A 25,731-nucleotide genomic window follows, 5' to 3' on the forward strand; every position below is an offset into this window, starting at 1 on the left:
AATTGCATGCTGTGAGCTGTCTGTCTTTACACACTGATTCTCAAGCTCAGCTTTATCACCTCATACTAAAATGGACACAGAAAGACCCTGTGCTCGAGCCGGGGCTTGAACCTGGAACTTTCTTGCTGTGCTGACTATTCTACATTGCCCCAAAGCACTGACGGACACACACAGACACATCTGTGGACATTCGTCCGGGCAAAGAGGCAGCAACTCAGCAGAGCTCTTCAAAAGTACAGTAAATGAGTGCCTCACAAATCTTAAAATGAATCTCGTTGTATCTGATTGAATGTGAGGCACCAGAACAGCAGGTACATTTTGAGGTTTCTTGCTTTTCGATGCTCAAAGCACTGAGCTGGTTGCCTCTAGTTCTCTCTCTCTCTCTCTCTAACACACACACACACACACACACACACACACACACACACACACACACACACCCTTTGACTTAAATCTTTTTGAGGACCTTCATTCACACAATGCATTCCTTAATTGGCCTCTTACTCTAACCATTACCATCACAGCTGCATTCCTGACCGTAACCCGGACCCTGACCAAAATATAATTTAACCCCAACTGTAAAAAGTATTTATCAACTAAATGTCTTCACTCTGTTGATTAAAAATACATTTTGGTCCTCACTATGTACAGTATTAGGTAAAAGATAACACATCCAGTCACTGAACATTGCAGGGTTCAGTATCTAGGTAAGAGAATACTTTGAGGGGAAGCAGGTGATCGAACCTGAGACCTTTTGGGAACTAGATATCCACTCTACTTCCTGAGCATTGTTACCCCAGATACTTAAGATAATATTCTCCAAAATCTCATGGCATTGTTGATGGTTTGACATCCAGAGAGGAGAACATCGAGACAGTTTTTAACTTACAGTCGCTGAGTTGGCTAAAACAGCTTTCTAAACCATTCGAATAAGAAATGGAAAGTCCTTTTTTTCAGTTGACATTCATCCAAATAAGATTCCAGCAATATTAGTCCTGGAGATGGTGCAATGAAAGTAACCGATAAATTAGGATTTTATTCATGTTTCACATCAACCTACAGGAAAAAAACAAACAAAAAAACCTTCATGAATGAGACAACAAAGGGAATCAGTCACATTGAACAAATTGTCAAAGTTGATTGAAAGGAAATGACTTGTAAAGATGCCTTTTGCGTCATCAAAATGAAATATGAAATTCAAAATCCCTCCTAAATTGGTCAAACTGTATCAAATCTCTTTGGGGGGTCTCTTCACAGATTGCTTAAACAGATCCTGGCAGCATAAGTTTGTAATTTGTGAGTCAACAAAGGGCCACTGGGTTGTCACTAGAAGTCCTCCTTTCTTGAGTTTTTATAGGTCAAGAAAACGTTTACTGAGGAACTGTAGTTTCACTCCTTCTTCCACTTCTTCTGTTCAACTAAGACTATTTTTAAACCATCTGTCAGTAAATCTGGGGTTGTAACTGACACGGCCTCATGAAGTAAGTTCTTGAAACCATACCATGTGGTGGTTGACCACGATTTACGTGTCCACCATGAAATATTCTGATCATCCCAATCAAAGGGATTGATGAGATAAAATTGCGCTGATGACGATCAATTATTTCTGAAGTACAATTTTTTATGTCTTTAAAAATAAACTAACAAATTCTGCTGAAAGTATTTTTGACATATAAAAGAGATAACAGCATGTTGTGTTATTAGAGTATAGAAAAGGACACACTTTGTCTCACATTTACACTTTCTAGTATCATATTCTATTTTTTGTATAACAATGTATTCCTATTCAGACTTGTTCATATATACATAGTCTTTCAAACTGGAGTTATCTTGATATTGGATTTATACAATCAAAGTAATTTTTTCACCACTGTAATATTTTTGGTTTTTATTGAAGACTGGTAGACTGGTACACATCTTGATGACGGGGAAGCAAAAGTACTGGGTTGATGTACGTGGTGAATTATCGCTAGAAAGGTCAAGAGGGGATTGTTCTGCTCCTCTGTCAGAACCAAGTGTCACGAGGGGGGGGGGGGTCACTCTAGACCTCCTGAGGAATGTGATGAAGGAAAAGGCGGCTAGTACACTACACAGGAAACGACATCATACTGTTCGCGTAAGTTGACGGGGGCAGGACAACACAATAACCACCAAAAACAAACAAAACAAGCAAATGTGAAACAGGGGTACGGAGACTCAGGATGGCGGCCTGGGGGCGGAGCAAAGAGGCACAGAGACTCTGGGGGTCACTGCCATTTGCTGGACCGGAGTCTTGGGGCAAAGGTTGGCTGGACTGCCAGCTGAATGCTGGAATCAGGAGCTGGGTATCATGTTTGTAAAAGAAATTATAAATGAAGAAGGGAGAATTATGTCATATTCACAAATAACACAAATGCATGGACCAGTGTGCACTCTGCCGCAATACAACCAAGTAATTGGAGCCTTACCACAACGATGACATGAAAACATGAACATAATTGCAGGTTCACACTCAGTATATAGACCATCTATAAAACAGACCAGATGGTTAAAAAAACAGAGATTAATGAAGAACTGTAAACTTTTTATTTACAAGCTAAAAAAAAATGGTGGCGATACCTTACGGAATTTTTGACAGCTGGGAAAGACGGTTAGACATACCAGTCCTATGGAATCAAGTCTTCACAACTTTGCATGAAACAACAGATACAAGAACAAGATATTTTTTTCATATAAATTAATTTATAAGTATTTAGCTGCAAAAAAACGTGATGAATCTGGGGGAAGGAGACAACACCACGTTGCCCATTCTGTTAAGAGGAGGGAGAGACAACAGATGATTTATTTTGGTTCTGCTCATCAGTTGCTCTGTTTTGGATTGAAGCGAGAAGGCGGTTGTTGATCTATGATGTAATACTGCCGTTGGATCTTTTGGTGCAGCACAGTGCTGTTGGGTGGTCTGTCAGCAGACACACACGCTCTAGCTGTAAATGAGCTGAATATAGGAAGGTTTACAAACTGCATTGGAGTTTACTGTAGTGAATGTGCGGTTTCATATGAAGCCGAGGAAACACATTTATATATAGAAAGACGGAGTAAATTAAAAGAAGTGGAAGGAAACGCAAGCAAAAACCAAAACAACATAAAAGAAACGACTAACAAGATTAATTTAAGATACCAGCTTCCCTTTGAGGAAAGGGGGAAGGGTGTGGGAATAAGGAATGGTGTGAAAGGGGGCATGGTAGGTTGGGAGGGCATGAAAAGACATGTATTTTCCTTTTCTTTTTATAATTCATTCCATTTTTCATTATTCTCCTTTGAGGATGTGTTTATTGATGTGGATTTTGAAATGTATGAATACATTTGTTTTTTACATGTAAAAAGAAAAAGAAAAAAAATTGAAACAAAACTCGCCATGACATTAAGAACATTTCAGGCAAATTTATAATGATGAAATGACAAAAAGGCTACATATTTTTTAAAATCTTCTGTTTCTTGTCTGTGGTTGTGTTGAGGAAAATATACTTTGGTGTGGCAGGTTGGGGGGATGTATCACATGACACAAGTGATGACAGTGCCAATTCAGCAGTATTTTTTAAAACAACATATACCATTGAAATGTGGGAGGGAAGAAGAGGGTACAAGTAACCATGCTTGCAGCAACACAAACATTGAGGCTGGAAGCTCCAGTTAGTCAACAAGACTTTCACACCTCAGTTGGACAACACGACTTCATCAGGTGAGGACAAGTGGCTGGATGCAGAGTAAATGGTAAATGGTAAATGTACTTATTTGTGGATTGCGCCTGTCTACATTAGCGGCACTCAAAACGCTTGACAGTGTCGTCTCTCTCACCCATTCACACACACACTCACACACTGATGGTGGAAGCTGCCATGCGAGGTGCCACCTTACCTATCAGGAGCAATTAGGGGCTCAGTATCTCGCTCAAAGAGGCTTCAACATGTTCACTGGGGGAAGTGAGGATCGTTCCAGCAACCCTTGGTTGCTAGAAGGCCACTCGATTCCTTATAGCTGCGATAGCAAATGAGAAACACACAGGAGCGACCATCTACCATTACAAGGAAGGCACGCTGGTCACTGATGACTTCTCAAAGCCTGATATCCTTCAGGTGGAGACCATCTCTGACAAGAGTGCCTTGTTTCGCTGGAAGTTTTATGTATGTTTATACACATTTTGGACAAAGTTAACTATCTGAGACCCTCTGTATCTTGAACAGCTCAACAGTTACTTCTTTATCTTCTCCAATCAAGAACCACTCTACCAAGTAGAATTGAACAATGTGATCTACAACTAGCAAGTCTGACCCTTTAGTGGAATGACGGTTGCAGTGGTCTGATATGCATGGGACATGAGTTTGCAGCCACTTGATAGGGCAGGCCTGATCAATATGTGGATACTTCCTTGTAGAGTTGTTCAAGTACTTGTATCAGAAAAGCCACTGATACCCCCCCAAAACATTGACCTTGTCAACAGCGAGTACACATGACTAAAACCCTCCAAGGCACTTGTTCTTGTTTCAAGAGACACCATTTTTTTCCTCCATTGTTTTTCCTCTGGTGTCATCAACAAGGAGAACCACACAGCGTTTCATGACTGATTGTTATTTCAAGAAGCAGCCGTCAGCAAATAAAAGAATAAGATTTTTTCTGAACTCGCTCTTAACATGATGTTATGATGTTGAATGATGGATTTCATGCCTCCATCAAGTTGGATTTTGTACTCAGATGACTCGTAACAAATCTTGTTTTCCTCTGTCTGTCAGATGCCTGTTCTCTCAAGCTGGACCCAGCCACAGTGAACAACAATCTCACTCTTTCTGATGACAACAGCAAGGTGACATATGGAGCACAGCAGTCGTATCCTGATCTCCCCGACAGGTTCGACACTTGCCCTCAGGTGTTGGGTACAGAGGGGCTTACTGGGCACTGTAACTGGGAGATTGAGTGGAGTGAAGATTTTGATGGTGATGTTGCTGTAGGTGTCACATACAAGCAAATTCAAAGGAAAGGAGACGGAACAGAGTGTTTTCTTGGAGCGAATGACATCTTGGTGTTTCGGCTACTATGCTCCCACTCCAGAAATCTTTTTTCGCACTCCAAAAATCTTTGCAGGCCACGATAATCAGTGGTGGCACGGTTCTTTTCCCCATACTGGCCTCAAACACATTGGCGTGTATAAAATGTGTTTCCAGCTTCTGAACAACAGAGGGCAGACTTGGCAAGAGGAAAAAACGTGAGGGGATGACAACCTCAAAATCAGGAGTTCATTGTTGCACTTATCGAACTGTTACACCCAAGTCATATTTTAAAAGCAGCCATAAACATCTACAGCTTCACTTTACTTCATATGAAATACATTTCTTATCTAGCCATTCCTGAAAAAGCACATTAAATGTGTTTTTGACTGGGATGTATTTATAGAGGGAACATATGCAGGTTAACAGAAAGGTAAATGACTGAAGGTTTCTAATGCTGTGAGTTATGAGTTGTGTGATGTCACCAAACCTTCCTGACTAATACCTGACTTTGGTCTGTTGCTGACTTTGATATTGGGGATTCGGGCTTTCATCTTTGACTTTGTTCTGTGGTTTACCTCGGACATAAGTACATCCCCTTTATGAGCTGCAGTGTTGAGATGTCACCAGATGTCCCCGATAATCTCGGACTTTCCTCTCAGTCTCACGATCTGTCATTTCACACGCAATGCAAATGCCACTTTTGATGTCCATAGTATGGATGGTTGTTGGCATAATCAGGCAAAGTACACACATACAGTATATACATACATATGGAGATTTCTTGAATTTGTAGTTCGATTGATTATGATGTAATCTGTAATTATTATTACAGATTTTTATGTAAAATATTATACATATACACATTAACACACACACACGCTCACACATATATATATATATATATATATATATATATATATATATATATATATATATATATATATATATATATATATATATATGGTGTCAAGGGCAGACTTGGCAAGAGGAAAAAACAGAAAATCAGAAGACAAAGGATGGAGGGATGGATGTCCCCCCCCTTTTTTTTCTTATTCCCAGAGGGAGTATTGGGGTGTGCCTCTTCTGAGAATTTCCATGTTCTGCTTGCAAACTTAAATGCTCACATTGACAGTGAGAACTTGATTTCGAAGTGTACTGTAGTGTATTTCAACATTATCTCTGTCATAACACGCCAAATTTCATCAGAATCTATCAAAACGATATTTAATTTTGAAAGAAGATCAGAAGGAGCCACAAAGTGACAGGTTTCAGCAACACTTGCAACTGGGACTGTCAGACAGGAAAATTTAGCTGGAATCCAACGTAACCTTCTCTCAGGCGAGTTTGACGGTGTCATATCTGTTGTAACATGTCAGACTTCAGCTGAATTAAGGAAAAAAGGATTTGCTATTCCATGGAAGTGTGGGAGGGAAGATCAGGAGGAGAGAAAAGTGATAGGGTATAAGTAACCATGGAGCAACTCAGACTGTCAGTGTGGAAGCTCCAGTTAAAAAGAAAAGCTGATTTCCAGAACTTCATCAGGTGAGGACAAACTCACTGGAAGCACATTCACTGTGTCTATTCCCTTAATGAGATGTAAACTTTTATCTGAACACTACTTTGCTTTATTCCCATGTGTGGGCCTCTTTATGACTTCTCTACATCAGAGTGATCACTTCTACCGGTTGATGCTTGTGGGTTCAATTCTTGTGATTTATCTTATTACCCAACAGGTTTTCATCATGTCTTCACATGCATCAGATGTCATGAAAATAACAGCGCTGGGTCAACCCTTCACCATCGGGATGCTCTACGATGCTCGTAAAAGTGAACTGATTCCAGGTAAAACGATATGCAGATAACATGATGTAACTTCTGACAAATGTATCTGTGTTTCTCGAATCTGCTCAGAGGGATTTTCATTCCTTTAATGGGCAGGATCGTTACACATTTTTGTAACCAGAATACAGTTTGACTTTTGTGATGCTGTTGCAAAAAAAAAGAGAACTGATTCATTGGCTCTGGTTGATGATGGCAGCAGCAAATAAGGTTCTGGTTCAGTGTAGGGGTTGTGGGACCAACTTAATTTTTAGTTTTTGTGAAAGCGACCATCATATGACAATGGCTCCACAATCGTACTCATACACAAATTGCTAGGCAGGTCCAGGGACATGATTCATGCATTTTAAGTTTTTATAAACTTGAAGCAGAGTTGCGTAGCAGGAAGAGCAGAAAAAAAGGAAAAAACAAAACAAAATCATAGATGCAGCAAATATGGCAAGAGAGAAATAGGTGCAGAAAATATCTGGTCTGTAAATTAAGATTATATATTGATGAGAAGGCTCAATGCTTCCCTGTTTATTTTTCCCAACAACAAATTTTCAAAACCTCAAAACTGATCCTGTGAGAGTTGAATGTAAGAGACTAAGGACGTAATCAGGTCCATGTCCTCAGCAAAAAAGCACTTATGCAAAGCACCCTTTCATAAGTGTGTTTTTGTCCTGCCTGCATTCTGGTAAAATATACCTGACTCACTCACATTGTATGTGGTTCCTTTCACAAACCTTTACACAGTGACAAAGTTGCCTGTGGGTGTTGCAGTATGTCCCCCATTCCACTCCCAGGGAAGCATCTTGTGTTGCACACACACACTGTAAATATGTTATGGTTGTTGTAATTAAACACTTCCTTGAACATTTTTCACTTTTAAAAGATTGGTATTGAGCCCTGAATGTTCACGAAATATGGATATAGTTACAATTAAGGACTTGGTTGTGTATTGTAAGTTGAATTGTAGTTTAAAGAGAAGTGGTCATTGCTGTTTTTGGCTCATGGCCAATTGTAGCCTGTAAAACAAGTGTGAAACTCATACATTTCTGCTCGACCTGGGATAAAAGTTGTAAGTTGGTCCACACCATCTGCACAGCATTTTTTTTTAAGAGCAAGTGTTTGAAATAAGGTTCACATAAGCTAGCGAGCTATAACAGTGCTTGGTTTTGCTGATTATCACTTGGACTGCTCACAAAGCTTTGCTCCTGATGGTTGTCTGGGCAATGAGTGCAAGACAGAGGATCCAATCACAAGATGTTAAGCAATAAGTCCTAGCCAATCACAGCCAAAGTAGGACAGGTCTTGGCCAGGCAATTGGAAGGACAGTGGACGATTGTGCCACAGCTGCAGCCCCAGAGAAGCCAGCAACTACTGCGTAAAATTCAGACTCATGGTTATTGAGAAGCCCAACATCTGATCTGTGGCTTGCAGGAATGGGTCATGCGTAGAAAAGGTTTTGAAAATGTAGGTTAGCTTGTAGTAATCAAGCTCACACTGATAATTTAGAGAAAGTGTGGGTATAGAGTAAATACATCACATAAAAGAAAGGTGTGTTGTATTTTTTAAAAATCCGTTTTTGTGCTTCAAGGCATTGTTGATGTTACTTGTCTCCAGGTTTCACACTGTGGGATGAAACAACTCTGACACAGAACACAACTGTGAGCTCTCAGCACAGCAGTGAATCTAACATCACTGCATCTGACACCATTGAATCCAAAATGGTTTCTGTGGGAGGACTATTAAATGTGCAATACCAGTGTGCACGGTGGTGACTGAAGGACAGTCAGCTCTCTGAGGCTGGTTCTTAATTTTTTAAAGTTTGACTACATGTCTGAAAAGAAATTGATAGCTAGTTAGTGGTAAGAATAATGGAGCCCATATTAATAATTCAGAAAATATGTGGAAATAGAAGAATGGGATCTTAAATAAGAAGGGAGTTTGTCCAAGTCAAAAAATTGGTTTTCATGCTCTAAGACATGTTTGATTTCCCACTGCAGGGTTCACACTGTGGGATGAATCTACTCTCCAAAAGCACACAACCATGAGTCCTCAGCGCAACAGTCAGTTTAGCATCACTGCATCTGACACCATTGAATCCAAGTCTTCCATGCTGGATATTGATGCTTCCCTGAAGGCCAGTTTCCTTGGTGGGCTTATTGAACTTGAGGGATCTGCCAAATACCTGAATGACCAGAAGAGATACAAGAATCAGAGCAGAGTGACATTTACGTACAAAGCAACCACCCACTTCAAACAGCTGTCAATGACCTCTCTTGGAACCCTGGACACCCACCAAACTGAAGTGATTGAGAAAGGCTTGGCGACACATGTGGTCACCGGCATCCTTTATGGGGCAAATGCGTTCTTTGTATTTGACAGTGAGAAGCTGGAGGCGAGCGATGTCCAGAAAATTGAGGGCAGCATGCAGGCTTTGATTAAGAAGATTCCATTTTTTGATGTGGAAGGGAAAGTTGACATCAAGCTGACGGATGAAGAAAAAGCTCTGACAAATAAATTCTCCTGCAAATTCTATGGAGATCTCCTTCTAGAGAGCAACCCTGCAACATTTGAAGAGGCAGTGAAGACCTTTGTGGACCTTCCTAAACTACTGGGAGGAAGTGGAGAGAATGCGGCCCCAGTGCACGTCTGGCTGATGCCCCTGAAGACTTTGGATTCCAAAGCAGCTGAGCTGATAAGTGACCTCAGCGTTGGAATAGTGAGGAAAGCTCAAGATGCTATAGAAGATGGGCGTGAGATGGAGATGAGATGCAACGATGCGTTGGCTGACAGTGTGGCAGATCATTTTCCAGAGATACGCAAAACAGTGGGTACTTTTCAGAAACTCTGTAATTATTACACAAGTTTTCTTCAACAGACAATGGCAAAGAAGATTCCTGCCATCCGTGAAGGTAAAGAAGATGAGACCTCATTAGCAAAGCTCTTTGAAGACAGAGAGACGTCGCCATTCAGTCATGAAAAACTAAGCTTGTGGATGGATAACAAAGAGAGAGAAATCACTGTCATGTGGTCCTGCATTGAAATGATGAAGGGAGCTGACACAAGAATTGTCCAGAACAAGTCTGAGCTGGATCGAGTGGTCCTTGATCCAGAAGTACACCATGTTCTCTGCTATGTGTTCACCTCACTGGAAACTACTGACCCCGACGTTGATGAAATGGCCAAATACTTGGATTCACTTCAATTAACAAGAAACACTGAAGAACCGTGGTATTTCTCAGAAGTTGTGCTGGCCGACATGAGAGCAAAAGCCAAAGCTTTCCGTGACATCGCCATGGGTCTCAAGGGCAGCACCAGTGTCCGAGTCCTTATAGCTGCGATAGCAAATGAGAAACACACAGGAGCGACCATCTACCATTACAAGGAAGGCACGCTGGTCACCGATGACTTCTCGAGGCCTGAAGTCCCCCAGGTGGAGACTATCTCTGACAAGAGTGCCTTGATTTGGTGTAAGTTTTTTCTTCAATTATTTAGTTTTTACATTTCAGATAAATTTGAGATTTTGACAACTGAATGTTATCTAAACTGCCAATATGTTGAGTAACTTTTCAGATCCTTTCAGAGGCTGCATGGTGGTGCAGTGATTAGCGCTGTGTTCTCGCAGCAAGAAGGATCCGGTTTCGAGTTCCGGCTCGGGCACGGAATCTTTTTGTGTGGAGTCTGCATTTTCTCCCCGTGCCTGCATGGGTTCTCTCCGGGCCTCTTCCCACAGTGCAAAGACATGCAGTTTGGGAGTAGGCTGATTGATACTCTAAATTGACCGTAGCTATGAATGTGAGTGTGAATGGTTGTTTGTCTGTATGTGTTGGCCCTGCGATGGACTGGCGACCTGTGTGGGGTGAATCCCTCCTCTTGCCCAAAAACTGCTGGGATAGGCTTCAGTCCCCCCATGAGCCTTAACAGGATCAGTGGACGACAATGCATGGATGGATGGATATATTGATGCTTTTCAAAGCAGTGATGGTCATTTCAATAATTTATTGCCTGTAAATAATCAAAAAATAAGTGTTTCTGAACTACAGAACACCTTTACCACCACCAAAAGCATTATGTTTTTTCACTCAGGTATCTCATGGGTTTTCATGTCTTGATGACTCGTAACAAATCTTGTTTTCCTCTGTCTGTCAGATGCCTGTTCTCTCAAGCTGGACCCAGCCACAGTGAACAACAAGCTCACTCTTTCTGATGACAACAGCAAGGCGACATATGGAGCACAGCAGTCGTATCCTGATCTCCCCAACAGGTTCGACACTTGCCCTCAGGTGTTGGGTACAGAGGGGCTTACTGGGCGCTGTTACTGGGAGATTGAGTGGAGTGAAGATTTTGATGGTGATGTTGCTGTAGGTGTCACATACAAGCAAATTCAAAGGAAAGGAGACGGAGTAGAGTGTTTTCTTGGAGCGAATGCCATATCTTGGTGTTTTGGCTACTATGCTCCCACTCCAGAAATCTTTGCAGGCCACGATAATCAGTGGTGGCACGGTACCTTTCCCCCTACTGGCCTCAAACACATTGGCGTGTATCTGGACTGTCTTGCTGGCAGTCTGTCCTTTTACAAAGTTTCTGGCAACAGTCTCACTCACCTCTACACCTACTATGCCACATTCACTGAGCCTGTTTACCCAGGCTGCTACATGAAGAACCAATCCAGCTATGTGTGCTTTTGTCCAGTTCAGTCAGAAAGGACTCAAGCACTGCTGTTCAGAGCAATGACTTGAGTATTTCTGTGTTACGTCTCCTGTCCTTTGAGAACATGAAATGTTCTACTTTTCCCCATAATCAACATAATCACGTGGATTCTTCTCATGAAAACAATGCAGAACAAGTCCATTTCACAATGGAGTGTTTTCAGGAGATTTTGAGAGGCAGATACTCATTGAAATGATTAAATGCAAAGTGTAAAGAATTTGTTGGCAACAATTCAAGGGCATGTCATTTAAATGTGTGATTAATAAAAGATTGAATTGCATGCTGTGAGCTGTCTGTCTTTTCACACTGATTCTCAAGCTCAGCTTTATCACCTCATACTAAAATGGACACAGAAAGACCCTGTGCTCGAGCCGGGGCTTGAACCTGGAACTTTCTTGCTGTGCTGACTATTCTACATTGCCCCAAAGCACTGACGGACACACACAGACACATCTGTGGACATTCGTCCGGGCAAAGAGGCAGCAACTCAGCAGAGCTCTTCAAAAGTACAGTAAATGAGTGCCTCACAAATCTTAAAATGAATCTCGTTGTATCTGATTGAATGTGAGGCACCAGAACAGCAGGTACATTTTGAGGTTTCTTGCTTTCCGATGCTCAAAGCACTGAGCTGGTTGCCTCTAGTTCTCTCTCTCTCTCTCTCTAACACACACACACACACACACACACACACACACACACACACACACACACACACACCCTTTGACTTAAATCTTTTTGAGGACCTTCATTCACACAATGCATTCCTTAATTGGCCTCTTACTCTAACCATTACCATCACAGCTGCATTCCTGACCGTAACCCGGACCCTGACCAAAATATAATTTAACCCCAACTGTAAAAAGTATTTATCAACTAAATGTCTTCACTCTGTTGATTAAAAATACATTTTGGTCCTCACTATGTACAGTATTAGGTAAAAGATAACACATCCAGTCACTGAACATTGCAGGGTTCAGTATCTAGGTAAGAGAATACTTTGAGGGGAAGCAGGTGATCGAACCTGAGACCTTTTGGGAACTAGATATCCACTCTACTTCCTGAGCATTGTTACCCCAGATACTTAAGATAATATTCTCCAAAATCTCATGGCATTGTTGATGGTTTGACATCCAGAGAGGAGAACATCGAGACAGTTTTTAACTTACAGTCGCTGAGTTGGCTAAAACAGCTTTCTAAACCATCCGAATAAGAAATGGAAAGTCCTTTTTTTCAGTTGACATTCATCCAAATAAGATTCCAGCAATATTAGTCCTGGAGATGGTGCAATGAAAGTAACCGATAAATTAGGATTTTATTCATGTTTCACATCAACCTACAGGAAAAAAACAAACAAAAAAACCTTCATGAATGAGACTACAGAGGGAATCAGTCACATTGAACAAATTGTCAAAGTTGATTGAAAGGAAATGACTTGTAAAGATGCCTTTTGCGTCATCAAAATGAAATATGAAATTCAAAATCCCTCCTAAATTGGTCAAACTGTATCAAATCTCTTTGGGGGGTCTCTTCACAGATTGCTTAAACAGATCCTGGCAGCATAAGTTTGTAATTTGTGAGTCAACAAAGGGCCACTGGGTTGTCACTAGAAGTCCTCCTTTCTTGAGTTTTTATAGGTCAAGAAAACGTTTACTGAGGAACTGTAGTTTCACTCCTTCTTCCACTTCTTCTGTTCAACTAAGACTATTTTTAAACCATCTGTCAGTAAATCTGGGGTTGTAACTGACACGGCCTCATGAAGTAAGTTCTTGAAACCATACCATGTGGTGGTTGACCACGATTTACGTGTCCACCATGAAATATTCTGATCATCCCAATCAAAGGGATTGATGAGATAAAATTGCGCTGATGACGATCAATTATTTCTGAAGTACAATTTTTTATGTCTTTAAAAATAAACTAACAAATTCTGCTGAAATTATTTTTGACATATAAAAGAGATAACAGCATGTTGTGTTATTAGAGTATAGAAAAGGACACACTTTGTCTCACATTTACACTTTCTAGTATCATATTCTATTTTTTGTATAACAATGTATTCCTATTCAGACTTGTTCATATATACATAGTCTTTCAAACTGGAGTTATCTTGATATTGGATTTATACAATCAAAGTAATTATTTCACCACTGTAATATTTTTGGTTTTTATTGAAGACTGGTAGACTGGTACACATCTTGATGACGGGGAAGCAAAAGTACTGGGTTGATGTACGTGGTGAATTATCGCTAGAAAGGTCAAGAGGGGATTGTTCTGCTCCTCTGTCAGAACCAAGTGTCACGAGGGGGGGGGTCACTCTAGACCTCCTGAGGAATGTGATGAAGGAAAAGGCGGCTAGTACACTACACAGGAAACGACATCATACTGTTCGCGTAAGTTGACGGGGGCAGGACAACACAATAACCACCAAAAACAAACAAAACAAGCAAATGTGAAACAGGGGTACGGAGACTCAGGATGGCGGCCTGGGGGCGGAGCAAAGAGGCACAGAGACTCTGGGGGTCACTGCCATTTGCTGGACCGGAGTCTTGGGGCAAAGGTTGGCTGGACTGCCAGCTGAATGCTGGAATCAGGAGCTGGGTATCATGTTTGTAAAAGAAATTATAAATGAAGAAGGGAGAATTATGTCATATTCACAAATAACACAAATGCATGGACCAGTGTGCACTCTGCCGCAATACAACCAAGTAATTGGAGCCTTACCACAACGATGACATGAAAACATGAACATAATTGCAGGTTCACACTCAGTATATAGACCATCTATAAAACAGACCAGATGGTTAAAAAAACAGAGATTAATAAAGAACTGTAAACTTTTTATTTACAAGCTAAAAAAAAATGGTGGCGATACCTTACGGAATTTTTGACAGCTGGGAAAGACAGTTAGACATACCAGTCCTATGGAATCAAGTCTTCACAACTTTGCATGAAACAACAGATACAAGAACAAGATATTTTTTCATATAAATTAATTTATAAGTATTTAGCTGCAAAAAAACGTGATGAATCTGGGGGAAGGAGACAACACCACGTTGCCCATTCTGTTAAGAGGAGGGAGAGACAACAGATGATTTATTTTGGTTCTGCTCATCAGTTGCTCTGTTTTGGATTGAAGCGAGAAGGCGGTTGTTGATCTATGATGTAATACTGCCGTTGGATCTTTTGGTGCAGCACAGTGCTGTTGGGTGGTCTGTCAGCAGACACACACGCTCTAGCTGTAAATGAGCTGAATATAGGAAGGTTTACAAACTGCATTGGAGTTTACTGTAGTGAATGTACGGTTTCATATGAAGCCGAGGAAACACATTTATAGAAAGACGGAGTAAATTAAAAGAAGTGGAAGGAAACGCAAGCAAAAACCAAAACAACATAAAAGAAACGACTAACAAGATTAATTTAAGATACCAGCTTCCCTTTGAGGAAAGGGGGAAGGGCGTGGGAATAAGGAATGGTGTGAAAGGGGGCATGGTAGGTTGGGAGGGCATGAAAAGACATGTATTTTCCTTTTCTTTTTATAATTCATTCCATTTTTCATTATTCTCCTTTGAGGATGTGTTTATTGATGTGGATTTTGAAATGTATGAATACATTTGTTTTTTACATGTAAAAAGAAAAAGAAAAAAAATTGAAACAAAACTCGCCATGACATTAAGAACATTTCAGGCAAATTTATAATGATGAAATGACAAAAAGGCCACATATTTTAAAATCTTCTGTTTCTTGTCTGTGGTTGTGTTGAGGAAAATATACTTTGGTGTGGCAGGTTGGGGGGATGTATCACATGACACAAGTGATGAAAGTGCCAATTCAGCAGTATTTTTTAAAACAACATATACCATTGAAATGTGGGAGGGAAGAAGAGGGTACAAGTAACCATGCTTGCAGCAACACAAACATTGAGGCTGGAAGCTCCAGTTCGTCAACAAGACTTTCACACCTCAGTTGGACAACACGACTTCATCAGGTGAGGACAAGTGGCTGGATGCAGAGTAAATGGTAAATGGTAAATGTACTTATTTGTGTATTGCGCCTGTCTACATTAGCGGCACTCAAAACGCTTGACAGTGTCGTCTCTCTCACCCATTCACACACACACTCACACACTGATGGTGGAAGCTGCCATGCGAGGTGCCACCTTACCTATCAGGAGCAATTAGGGGCTCAGTATCTCGCTCAAAGAGGCTTCAACATGTTCACTGGGGGAAGTGAGGATCGTTCCAGCAACCCTTGGTTGCTAGAAGGCCACTCGATTCCTTATAGCTGCGATAGCAAATGAGAAACACACAGGAGCGACCATCTACCATTACAAGGAAGGCACGCTGGTCACTGATGACTTCTCAAAGCCTGATATCCTTCAGGTGGAGACCATCTCTGACAAGAGTGCCTTGTTTCGCTGGAAGTTTTATGTATGTTTATACACATTTTGGACAAAGTTAACTATCTGAGACCCTCTGTATCTTGAACAGCTCAACAGTTACTTCTTTATCTTCTCCAATCAAGAACCACTCCACCAAGTAGAATTGAACAATGTGATCTACAACTAGCAAGTCTGACCCTTTAGTGGAATGACGGTTGCAGTGGTCTGATATGCATGGGACATGAGTTTGCAGCCACTTGATAGGGCAGGCCTGATCAATATGTGGATACTTCCTTGTAGAGTTGTTCAAGTACTTGTATCAGAAAAGCCACTGATACCCCCCCAAAACATTGACCTTGTCAACAGCGAGTACACATGACTAAAACCCTCCAAGGCACTTGTTCTTGTTTCAAGAGACACCATTTTTTTCCTCCATTGTTTTTCCTCTGGTGTCATCAACAAGGAGAACCACACAGCGTTTCATGACTGATTGTTATTTCAAGAAGCGGCCGTCAGCAAATAAAAGAATACGATTTTTTCTGAACTCGCTCTTAACATGATGTTATGATGTTGAATGATGGATTTCATGCCTCCATCAAGTTGGATTTTGTGCTCAGATGACTCGTAACAAATCTTGTTTTCCTCTGTCTGTCAGATGCCTGTTCTCTCAAGCTGGACCCAGCCACAGTGAACAACAAGCTCACTCTTTCTGATGACAACAGCAAGGCGACATATGGAGCACAGCAGTCGTATCCTGATCTCCCCGACAGGTTCGACACTTGCCCTCAGGTGTTGGGTACAGAGGGGCTTACTGGGCACTGTAACTGGGAGATTGAGTGGAGTGAAGATTTTGATGGTGATGTTGCTGTAGGTGTCACATACAAGCAAATTCAAAGGAAAGGAGACGGAACAGAGTGTTTTCTTGGAGCGAATGACATCTTGGTGTTTCGGCTACTATGCTCCCACTCCAGAAATCTTTTTTCGCACTCCAAAAATCTTTGCAGGCCACGATAATCAGTGGTGGCACGGTTCTTTTCCCCATACTGGCCTCAAACACATTGGCGTGTATAAAATGTGTTTCCAGCTTCTGAACAACAGAGGGCAGACTTGGCAAGAGGAAAAAACGTGAGGGGATGACAACCTCAAAATCAGGAGTTCACTGTTGCAATTATCGAACTGTTACACCCAAGTCATATTTTAAAAGCAGCCATAAACATCTACAGCTTCACTTTACTTCATATGAAATACATTTCTTATCTAGCCATTCCTGAAAAAGCACATTAAATGTGTTTTTGACTGGGATGTATTTATAGAGGGAACATATGCAGGTTAACAGAAAGGTAAATGACTGAAGGTTTCTAATGCTGTGAGTTATGAGTTGTGTGATGTCACCAAACCTTCCTGACTAATACCTGACTTTGGTCTGTTGCTGACTTTGATATTGGGGATTCGGGCTTTCATCTTTGACTTTGTTCTGTGGTTTACCTCGGACATAAGTACATCCCCTTTATGAGCTGCAGTGTTGAGATGTCACCAGATGTCCCCGATAATCTCGGACTTTCCTCTCAGTCTCACGATCTGTCATTTCACACGCAATGCAAATGCCACTTTTGATGTCCATAGTATGGATGGTTGTTGGCATAATCAGGCAAAGTACACACAAACAGTATATACATACATATGGAGATTTCTTGAATTTGTAGTTCGATTGATTATGATGTAATATGTAATTATTATTACAGATTTTTATGTAAAATATTATACATATACACATTAACACACACACACGCTCACACATATATATATATATATATATATATATATATATATATATATATATATATATATATATATATGGTGTCAAGGGCAGACTTGGCAAGAGGAAAAAACAGAAAATCAGAAGACAAAGGATGGAGGGATGGATGTCCCCCCCCTTTTTTTTCTTATTCCCAGAGGGAGTATTGGGGTGTGCCTCTTCTGAGAATTTCCATGTTCTGCTTGCAAACTTAAATGCTCACATTGACAGTGAGAACTTGATTTCGAAGTGTACTGTAGTGTATTTCAACATTATCTCTGTCATAACACGCCAAATTTCATCAGAATCTATCAAAACGATATTTAATTTTGAAAGAAGATCAGAAGGAGCCACAAAGTGACAGGTTTCAGCAACACTTGCAACTGGGACTGTCAGACAGGAACATTTAGCTGGAATCCAACGTAACCTTCTCTCAGGCGAGTTTGACGGTGTCATATCTGTTGTAACATGTCAGACTTTAGCTGAATTAAGGAAAAAAGGATTTGCTATTCCATGGAAGTGTGGGAGGGAAGATCAGGAGGAGAGAAAAGTGATAGGGTATAAGTAACCATGGAGCAACTCAGACTGTCAGTGTGGAAGCTCCAGTTAAAAAGAAAAGCTGATTTCCAGAACTTCATCAGGTGAGGACAAACTCACTGGAAGCACATTCACTGTGTCTATTCCCTTAATGAGATGTAAACTTTTATCTGAACACTACTTTGCTTTATTCCCATGTGTGGGCCTCTTTATGACTTCTCTACATCAGAGTGATCACTTCTACCGGTTGATGCTTGTGGGTTCAATTCTTGTGATTTATCTTATTACCCAACAGGTTTTCATCATGTCTTCACATGCATCAGATGTCATGAAAATAACAGCGCTGGGTCAACCCTTCACCATCGGGATGCTCTACGATGCTCGTAAAAGTGAACTGATTCCAGGTAAAACGATATGCAGATAACATGATGTAACTTCTGACAAATGTATCTGTGTTTCTCGAATCTGCTCAGAGGGATTTTCATTCCTTTAATGGGCAGGATCGTTACACATTTTTGTAACCAGAATACAGTTTGACTTTTGTGATGCTGTTGCAAAAAAAAAGAGAACTGATTCATTGGCTCTGGTTGATGATGGCAGCAGCAAATAAGGTTCTGGTTCAGTGTAGGGGTTGTGGGACCAACTTAATTTTTAGTTTTTGTGAAAGCGACCATCATATGACAATGGCTCCACAATCGTACTCATACACAAATTGCTAGGCAGGTCCAGGGACATGATTCATGCATTTTAAGTTTTTATAAACTTGAAGCAGAGTTGCGTAGCAGGAAGAGCAGAAAAAAAGGAAAAAACAAAACAAAATCATAGATGCAGCAAATATGGCAAGAGAGAAATAGGTGCAGAAAATATCTGGTCTGTAAATTAAGATTATATATTGATGAGAAGGCTCAATGCTTCCCTGTTTATTTTTCCCAACAACAAATTTTCAAAACCTCAAAACTGATCCTGTGAGAGTTGAATGTAAGAGACTAAGGACGTAATCAGGTCCATGTCCTCAGCAAAAAAGCACTTATGCAAAGCACCCTTTCATAAGTGTGTTTTTGTCCTGCCTGCATTCTGGTAAAATATACCTGACTCACTCACATTGTATGTGGTTCCTTTCACAAACCTTTACACAGTGACAAAGTTGCCTGTGGGTGTTGCAGTATGTCCCCCATTCCACTCCCAGGGAAGCATCTTGTGTTGCACACACACACTGTAAATATGTTATGGTTGTTGTAATTAAACACTTCCTTGAACATTTTTCACTTTTAAAAGATTGGTATTGAGCCCTGAATGTTCACGAAATATGGATATAGTTACAATTAAGGACTTGGTTGTGTATTGTAAGTTGAATTGTAGTTTAAAGAGAAGTGGTCATTGCTGTTTTTGGCTCATGGCCAATTGTAGCCTGTAAAACAAGTGTGAAACTCATACATTTCTGCTCGACCTGGGATAAAAGTTGTAAGTTGGTCCACACCATCTGCACAGCATTTTTTTTTAAGAGCAAGTGTTTGAAATAAGGTTCACATAAGCTAGCGAGCTATAACAGTGCTTGGTTTTGCTGATTATCACTTGGACTGCTCACAAAGCTTTGCTCCTGATGGTTGTCTGGGCAATGAGTGCAAGACAGAGGATCCAATCACAAGATGTTAAGCAATAAGTCCTAGCCAATCACAGCCAAAGTAGGACAGGTCTTGGCCAGGCAATTGGAAGGACAGTGGACGATTGTGCCACAGCTGCAGCCCCAGAGAAGCCAGCAACTACTGCGTAAAATTCAGACTCATGGTTATTGAGAAGCCCAACATCTGATCTGTGGCTTGCAGGAATGGGTCATGCGTAGAAAAGGTTTTGAAAATGTAGGTTAGCTTGTAGTAATCAAGCTCACACTGATAATTTAGAGAAAGTGTGGGTATAGAGTAAATACATCACATAAAAGAAAGGTGTGTTGTATTTTTTAAAAATCCGTTTTTGTGCTTCAAGGCATTGTTGATGTTACTTGTCTCCAGGTTTCACACTGTGGGATGAAACAACTCTGACACAGAACACAACTGTGAGCTCTCAGCACAGCAGTGAATCTAACATCACTGCATCTGACACCATTGAATCCAAAATGGTTTCTGTGGGAGGACTATTAAATGTGCAATACCAGTGTGCACGGTGGTGACTGAAGGACAGTCAGCTCTCTGAGGCTGGTTCTTAATTTTTTAAAGTTTGACTACATGTCTGAAAAGAAATTGATAGCTAGGTAGTGGTAAGAATAAAGGAGCCCATATTAATAATTCAGAAAATATGTGGAAATAGAAGAATGGGATCTTAAATAAGAAGGGGGTTTGTCCAAGTCAAAAAATTGGTTTTCATGCTCTAAGACATGTTTGATTTCCCACTGCAGGGTTCACACTGTGGGATGAATCCACTCTCCAAAAGCACACAACCATGAGTCCTCAGCGCAACAGTCAGTTTAGCATCACTGCATCTGACTGTGCTCTACAAATAAACTTGCCTTTCCTTGCCTATATTCTAGACCTGGACAGAGCTACAAGAAGGGTCTTGGGAGCGGCTAAAGAGGGAGGTGGTTTGGGGACACTGGGTCAAACCTGAACATTCACACGATTGGGGTCCAACTTGAAAAGACATTCATCAAGTGAATTTGACTCCAGATTCACAATAAAACTACAAACCTCTTTTTCTGCCAAGTCAGCTTTTGTTGATTTGCAAAAGGAAAAGTAAAGGGACAAGATTCATGGATCAAAAGGTTTTATATCCCCAACAAGTTACCATGAATGCCTCTTTCTCAAGGTACCTGTCACATTGAGGAGGCTGGATATTTCGAGAAACTTGTTGAATGTGGCAATGAGAAACTCATTAGGGAAGAAACCTCAAGCAGGAGCAGTCTCTGAGAAGTTGTTGGAATAAAAAAGGCCTGCAGCATCTAAGATATGAGTTGATGTTAGTTCCCAAAGGTCAATGAAAGAAAAATACTGAAAATATTTTCAGTATTTACAGCTGTTTGCATGGTTCCTGCAAAGATAAATTACTGTAGCAGTTGTTACAAACAAGAAGTGAGAAGTTGTATCTCTCCTTCTCAGAAATTTATCATTAAATAAGCATGATGTTGTTTTGACTGGATCAACAGAAAGATGAATCTTGGTCAGCTTTAAATACTGAAAAAAGATGCAGACAATATGGGATTATAAAGGGTTACGATTTTAGAGAGCCCGCTATCCAAAAGATGATCACTGCCAATGACATATGTCACTCAGATAAATACTGATGAAATCTCTGCCTTCAATGTACTTACAGCATTGCACAACTTAAGAAGCTAAATAGGAGGGGATTTTGTCGATGTTATTAAATTGCTTTTCATGTTTGATGTTTCCACAGGATTCACACTGTGGGATGAGACAACACTTACACAGCACACAACTGTGAGCCCTCAGCGCAACAGTCAGTTTAGCATCACTGCATCTGACACCATTGAATCCAAGTCTTCCATGCTGGATATTGATGCTTCCCTGAAGGCCAGTTTCCTTGGTGGGCTTATTGAACTTGAGGGATCTGCCAAATACCTGAATGACCAGAAGAGATACAAGAATCAGAGCAGAGTGACATTTAAGTACAAAGCTACCACCCACTTCAAACAGCTGTCAATGACCTCTCTTGGAACCCTGGACACCCACCAAACTGAAGTGATTGAGAAAGGCTTGGCGACACATGTGGTCACCGGCATCCTTTATGGGGCAAATGCGTTCTTTGTATTTGACAGTGAGAAGCTGGAGGCGAGCGATGTCCAGAAAATTGAGGGCAGCATGCAGGCTTTGATTAAGAAGATTCCATCTTTTGATGTGGAAGGGAAAGTTGACATCAAGCTGACGGATGAAGAAAAAGCTCTGACAAATAAATTCTCCTGCAAATTCTATGGAGATCTCCTTCTAGAGAGCAACCCTGCTACATTTGAAGAGGCAGTGAAGACCTTTGTGGACCTTCCTAAGCTACTGGGAGGAAGTGGAGAGAATGCGGCCCCAGTGCACGTCTGGCTGATGCCCCTGAAGACTTTGGATTCCAAAGCAGCTGAGCTGATGAGTGACCTCAGCGTTGGAATAGTGAGGAAAGCTCAAGATGCTATAGAAGATGGGCGTGAGATGGAGATGAGATGCAACGATGCGTTGGCTGACAGTGTGGCAGATCATTTTCCAGAGATACGCAAAACAGTGGGTACTTTTAAGAAACTCTGTAATTATTACACAAGTTTTCTTCAACAGACAATGGCAAAGAAGATTCCTGCCATCCGTGAAGGTAAAGAAGATGAGACCTCATTAGCAAAGCTCTTTGAAGACAGAGAGACGTCGCCATTCAGTCATGAAAAACTAAGCTTGTGGATGGATAACAAAGAGAGAGAAATCACTGTCATGTGGTCCTGCATTGAAATGATGAAGGGAGCTGACACAAGAATTGTCCAGAACAAGTCTGAGCTGGATCGAGTGGTCCTTGATCCAGAAGTACACCATGTTCTCTGCTATGTGTTCACCTCACTGGAAACTACTGACCCCTACGTTGATGAAATGGCCAACTACTTGGATTCACATCAATTAACAAGAAACACTGAAGAACCGTGGTATTTCTCAGAAGTTGTGCTGGCTGACATGAGAGCAAAAGCCAAAGATTTCCGTGACATCGCCATGGGTCTGAAGGGCAGCACCAGTGTCCGAGTCCTAATAGCTGCGATAGCAAATGAGAAACACACAGGAGCGACCATCTACCATTACAAGGAAGGCACGCTGGTCACCGATGACTTCTCGAGGCCTGAAGTCCCCCAGGTGGAGACCATCTCTGACAAGAGTGCCTTGATTTGGTGTAAGTTTTTTCTTCAATTATTTAGTTTTTACATTTCAGATAAATTTGAGATTTTGACAACTGAATGTTATCTAAACTGCCAATATGTTGAGTAACTTTTCAGATCCTTTCAGAGGCTGCATGGTGGTGCAGTGATTAGCGCTGTGTTCTCGCAGCAAGAAGGATCCGGTTTCGAGTTCCGGCTCGGGCACGGAATCTTTTTGTGTGGAGTCTGCATTTTCTCCCAGTGCCTGCATGGGTTCTCTCCGGGCCTCTTCCCACAGTGCAAAGACATGCAGTTTGGGAGTAGGCTGATTGATACTCTAAATTGACCGTAGCTATGAATGTGAGTGTGAATGGTTGTTTGTCTGTATGTGTTGGCCCTGCGATGGACTGGCGACCTGTGTGGGGTGAATCCCTCCTCTTGCCCAAAAACTGCTGGGATAGGCTTCAGTCCCCCCATGAGCCTTAACAGGATCAGTGGACGACAATGCATGGATGGATGGATATATTGATGCTTTTCAAAGCAGTGATGGTCATTTCAATAATTTATTGCCTGTAAATAATCAAAAAATTAGTGTTTTCTGAACTACAGAACACCTTTACCACCACCAAAAGCATTATGTTTTTTCACTCAGGTATCTCATGGGTTTTCATGTCTTGATGACTCGTAACAAATCTTGTTTTCCTCTGTCTGTCAGATGCCTGTTCTCTCAAGCTGGACCCAGCCACAGTGAACAACAAGCTCACTCTTTCTGATGACAACAGCAAGGCGACATATGGAGCACAGCAGTCGTATCCTGATCTCCCCAACAGGTTCGACACTTGCCCTCAGGTGTTGGGTACAGAGGGGCTTACTGGGCGCTGTTACTGGGAGATTGAGTGGAGTGAAGATTTTGATGGTGATGTTGCTGTAGGTGTCACATACAAGCAAATTCAAAGGAAAGGAGACGGAGTAGAGTGTTTTCTTGGAGCGAATGCCATATCTTGGTGTTTTGGCTACTATGCTCCCACTCCAGAAATCTTTGCAGGCCACGATAATCAGTGGTGGCACGGTACCTTTCCCCCTACTGGCCTCAAACACATTGGCGTGTATCTGGACTGTCTTGCTGGCAGTCTGTCCTTTTACAAAGTTTCTGGCAACAGTCTCACTCACCTCTACACCTACTATGCCACATTCACTGAGCCTGTTTACCCAGGCTGCTACATGAAGAACCAATCCAGCTATGTGTGCTTTTGTCCAGTTCAGTAAGAAAGGACTCAAGCACTGCTGTTCAGAGCAATGACTTGAGTATTTCTGTGTTACGTCTCCTGTCCTTTGAGAACATGAAATGTTCTACTTTTCCCCATAATCAACATAATCACGTGGATTCTTCTCATGAAAACAATGCAGAACAAGTCCATTTCACAATGGAGTGTTTTCAGGAGATTTTGAGAGGCAGATACTCATTGAAATGATTAAATGCAAAGTGTAAAGAATTTGTTGGCAACAATTCAAGGGCATGTCATTTAAATGTGTGATTAATAAAAGATTGAATTGCATGCTGTGAGCTGTCTGTCTTTACACACTGATTCTCAAGCTCAGCTTTATCACCTCATACTAAAATGGACACAGAAAGACCCTGTGCTCGAGCCGGGGCTTGAACCTGGAACTTTCTTGCTGTGCTGACTATTCTACATTGCCCCAAAGCACTGACGGACACACACAGACACATCTGTGGACATTCGTCCGGGCAAAGAGGCAGCAACTCAGCAGAGCTCTTCAAAAGTACAGTAAATGAGTGCCTCACAAATCTTAAAATGAATCTCGTTGTATCTGATTGAATGTGAGGCACCAGAACAGCAGGTACATTTTGAGGTTTCTTGCTTTTCGATGCTCAAAGCACTGAGCTGGTTGCCTCTAGTTCTCTCTCTCTCTCTCTCTAACACACACACACACACACACACACACACACACACACACACACACCCTTTGACTTAAATCTTTTTGAGGACCTTCATTCACACAATGCATTCCTTAATTGGCCTCTTACTCTAACCATTACCATCACAGCTGCATTCCTGACCGTAACCCGGACCCTGACCAAAATATAATTTAACCCCAACTGTAAAAAGTATTTATCAACTAAATGTCTTCACTCTGTTGATTAAAAATACATTTTGGTCCTCACTATGTACAGTATTAGGTAAAAGATAACACATCCAGTCACTGAACATTGCAGGGTTCAGTATCTAGGTAAGAGAATACTTTGAGGGGAAGCAGGTGATCGAACCTGAGACCTTTTGGGAACTAGATATCCACTCTACTTCCTGAGCATTGTTACCCCAGATACTTAAGATAATATTCTCCAAAATCTCATGGCATTGTTGATGGTTTGACATCCAGAGAGGAGAACATCGAGACAGTTTTTAACTTACAGTCGCTGAGTTGGCTAAAACAGCTTTCTAAACCATTCGAATAAGAAATGGAAAGTCCTTTTTTTCAGTTGACATTCATCCAAATAAGATTCCAGCAATATTAGTCCTGGAGATGGTGCAATGAAAGTAACCGATAAATTAGGATTTTATTCATGTTTCACATCAACGTACAGGAAAAAAACAAACAAAAAAACCTTCATGAATGAGACAACAAA

At 41.2% G+C, this 25,731-nt stretch overlaps 2 protein-coding genes across 2 annotated transcripts; both read left to right on the top strand.

Moving 5' to 3' along the window:
- The first annotated feature begins 6,495 nt into the window (after positions 1-6,495).
- On the top strand, positions 6,496-11,983 carry LOC147243032 (stonustoxin subunit beta-like). Its single transcript, XM_086189022.1, has 4 exons — positions 6,496-6,563; positions 6,755-6,863; positions 8,849-10,318; positions 10,998-11,983. Exons 2-4 carry the CDS (start codon positions 6,764-6,766, stop codon positions 11,585-11,587), a joined length of 2,160 nt encoding a protein of 719 aa, XP_086045148.1. The 5' UTR covers positions 6,496-6,563; positions 6,755-6,763; the 3' UTR covers positions 11,588-11,983.
- A 6,350-nt stretch (positions 11,984-18,333) lies between these two features.
- Positions 18,334-24,633, top strand: LOC147243033 (stonustoxin subunit beta-like). The gene is made up of 4 exons (XM_086189027.1): positions 18,334-18,372; positions 18,564-18,672; positions 21,650-23,119; positions 23,800-24,633. Exons 2-4 carry the CDS (start codon positions 18,573-18,575, stop codon positions 24,348-24,350), a joined length of 2,121 nt encoding a protein of 706 aa, XP_086045153.1. The 5' UTR covers positions 18,334-18,372; positions 18,564-18,572; the 3' UTR covers positions 24,351-24,633.
- The last annotated feature ends 1,098 nt before the right edge of the window (positions 24,634-25,731 follow it).

The sequence above is a fragment of the Aulostomus chinensis genome, chromosome 20, assembly GCF_037954235.1.
Source record: "Aulostomus chinensis isolate RoL2024-O1b breed Wild chromosome 20, RoL_Achi_v1.0, whole genome shotgun sequence".
NCBI lineage: Eukaryota > Metazoa > Chordata > Actinopteri > Syngnathiformes > Aulostomidae > Aulostomus > Aulostomus chinensis.

Coding starts and splice junctions, on each gene's coding strand:
- LOC147243033 (XM_086189027.1), top strand. CDS start 18,573: ATGTCTTCACATGCATCAGATGTCATGAAAATAACAGCGCTGGGTCAA. Junction 18,673..21,649: donor TAAAAGTGAACTGATTCCAG/GTAAAACGATAT, acceptor ATGTTTCCACAG/GATTCACACTGTGGGATGAG. Junction 23,120..23,799: donor CAAGAGTGCCTTGATTTGGT/GTAAGTTTTTTC, acceptor TCTGTCTGTCAG/ATGCCTGTTCTCTCAAGCTG.
- LOC147243032 (XM_086189022.1), top strand. CDS start 6,764: ATGTCTTCACATGCATCAGATGTCATGAAAATAACAGCGCTGGGTCAA. Junction 6,864..8,848: donor TAAAAGTGAACTGATTCCAG/GTAAAACGATAT, acceptor TTCCCACTGCAG/GGTTCACACTGTGGGATGAA. Junction 10,319..10,997: donor CAAGAGTGCCTTGATTTGGT/GTAAGTTTTTTC, acceptor TCTGTCTGTCAG/ATGCCTGTTCTCTCAAGCTG.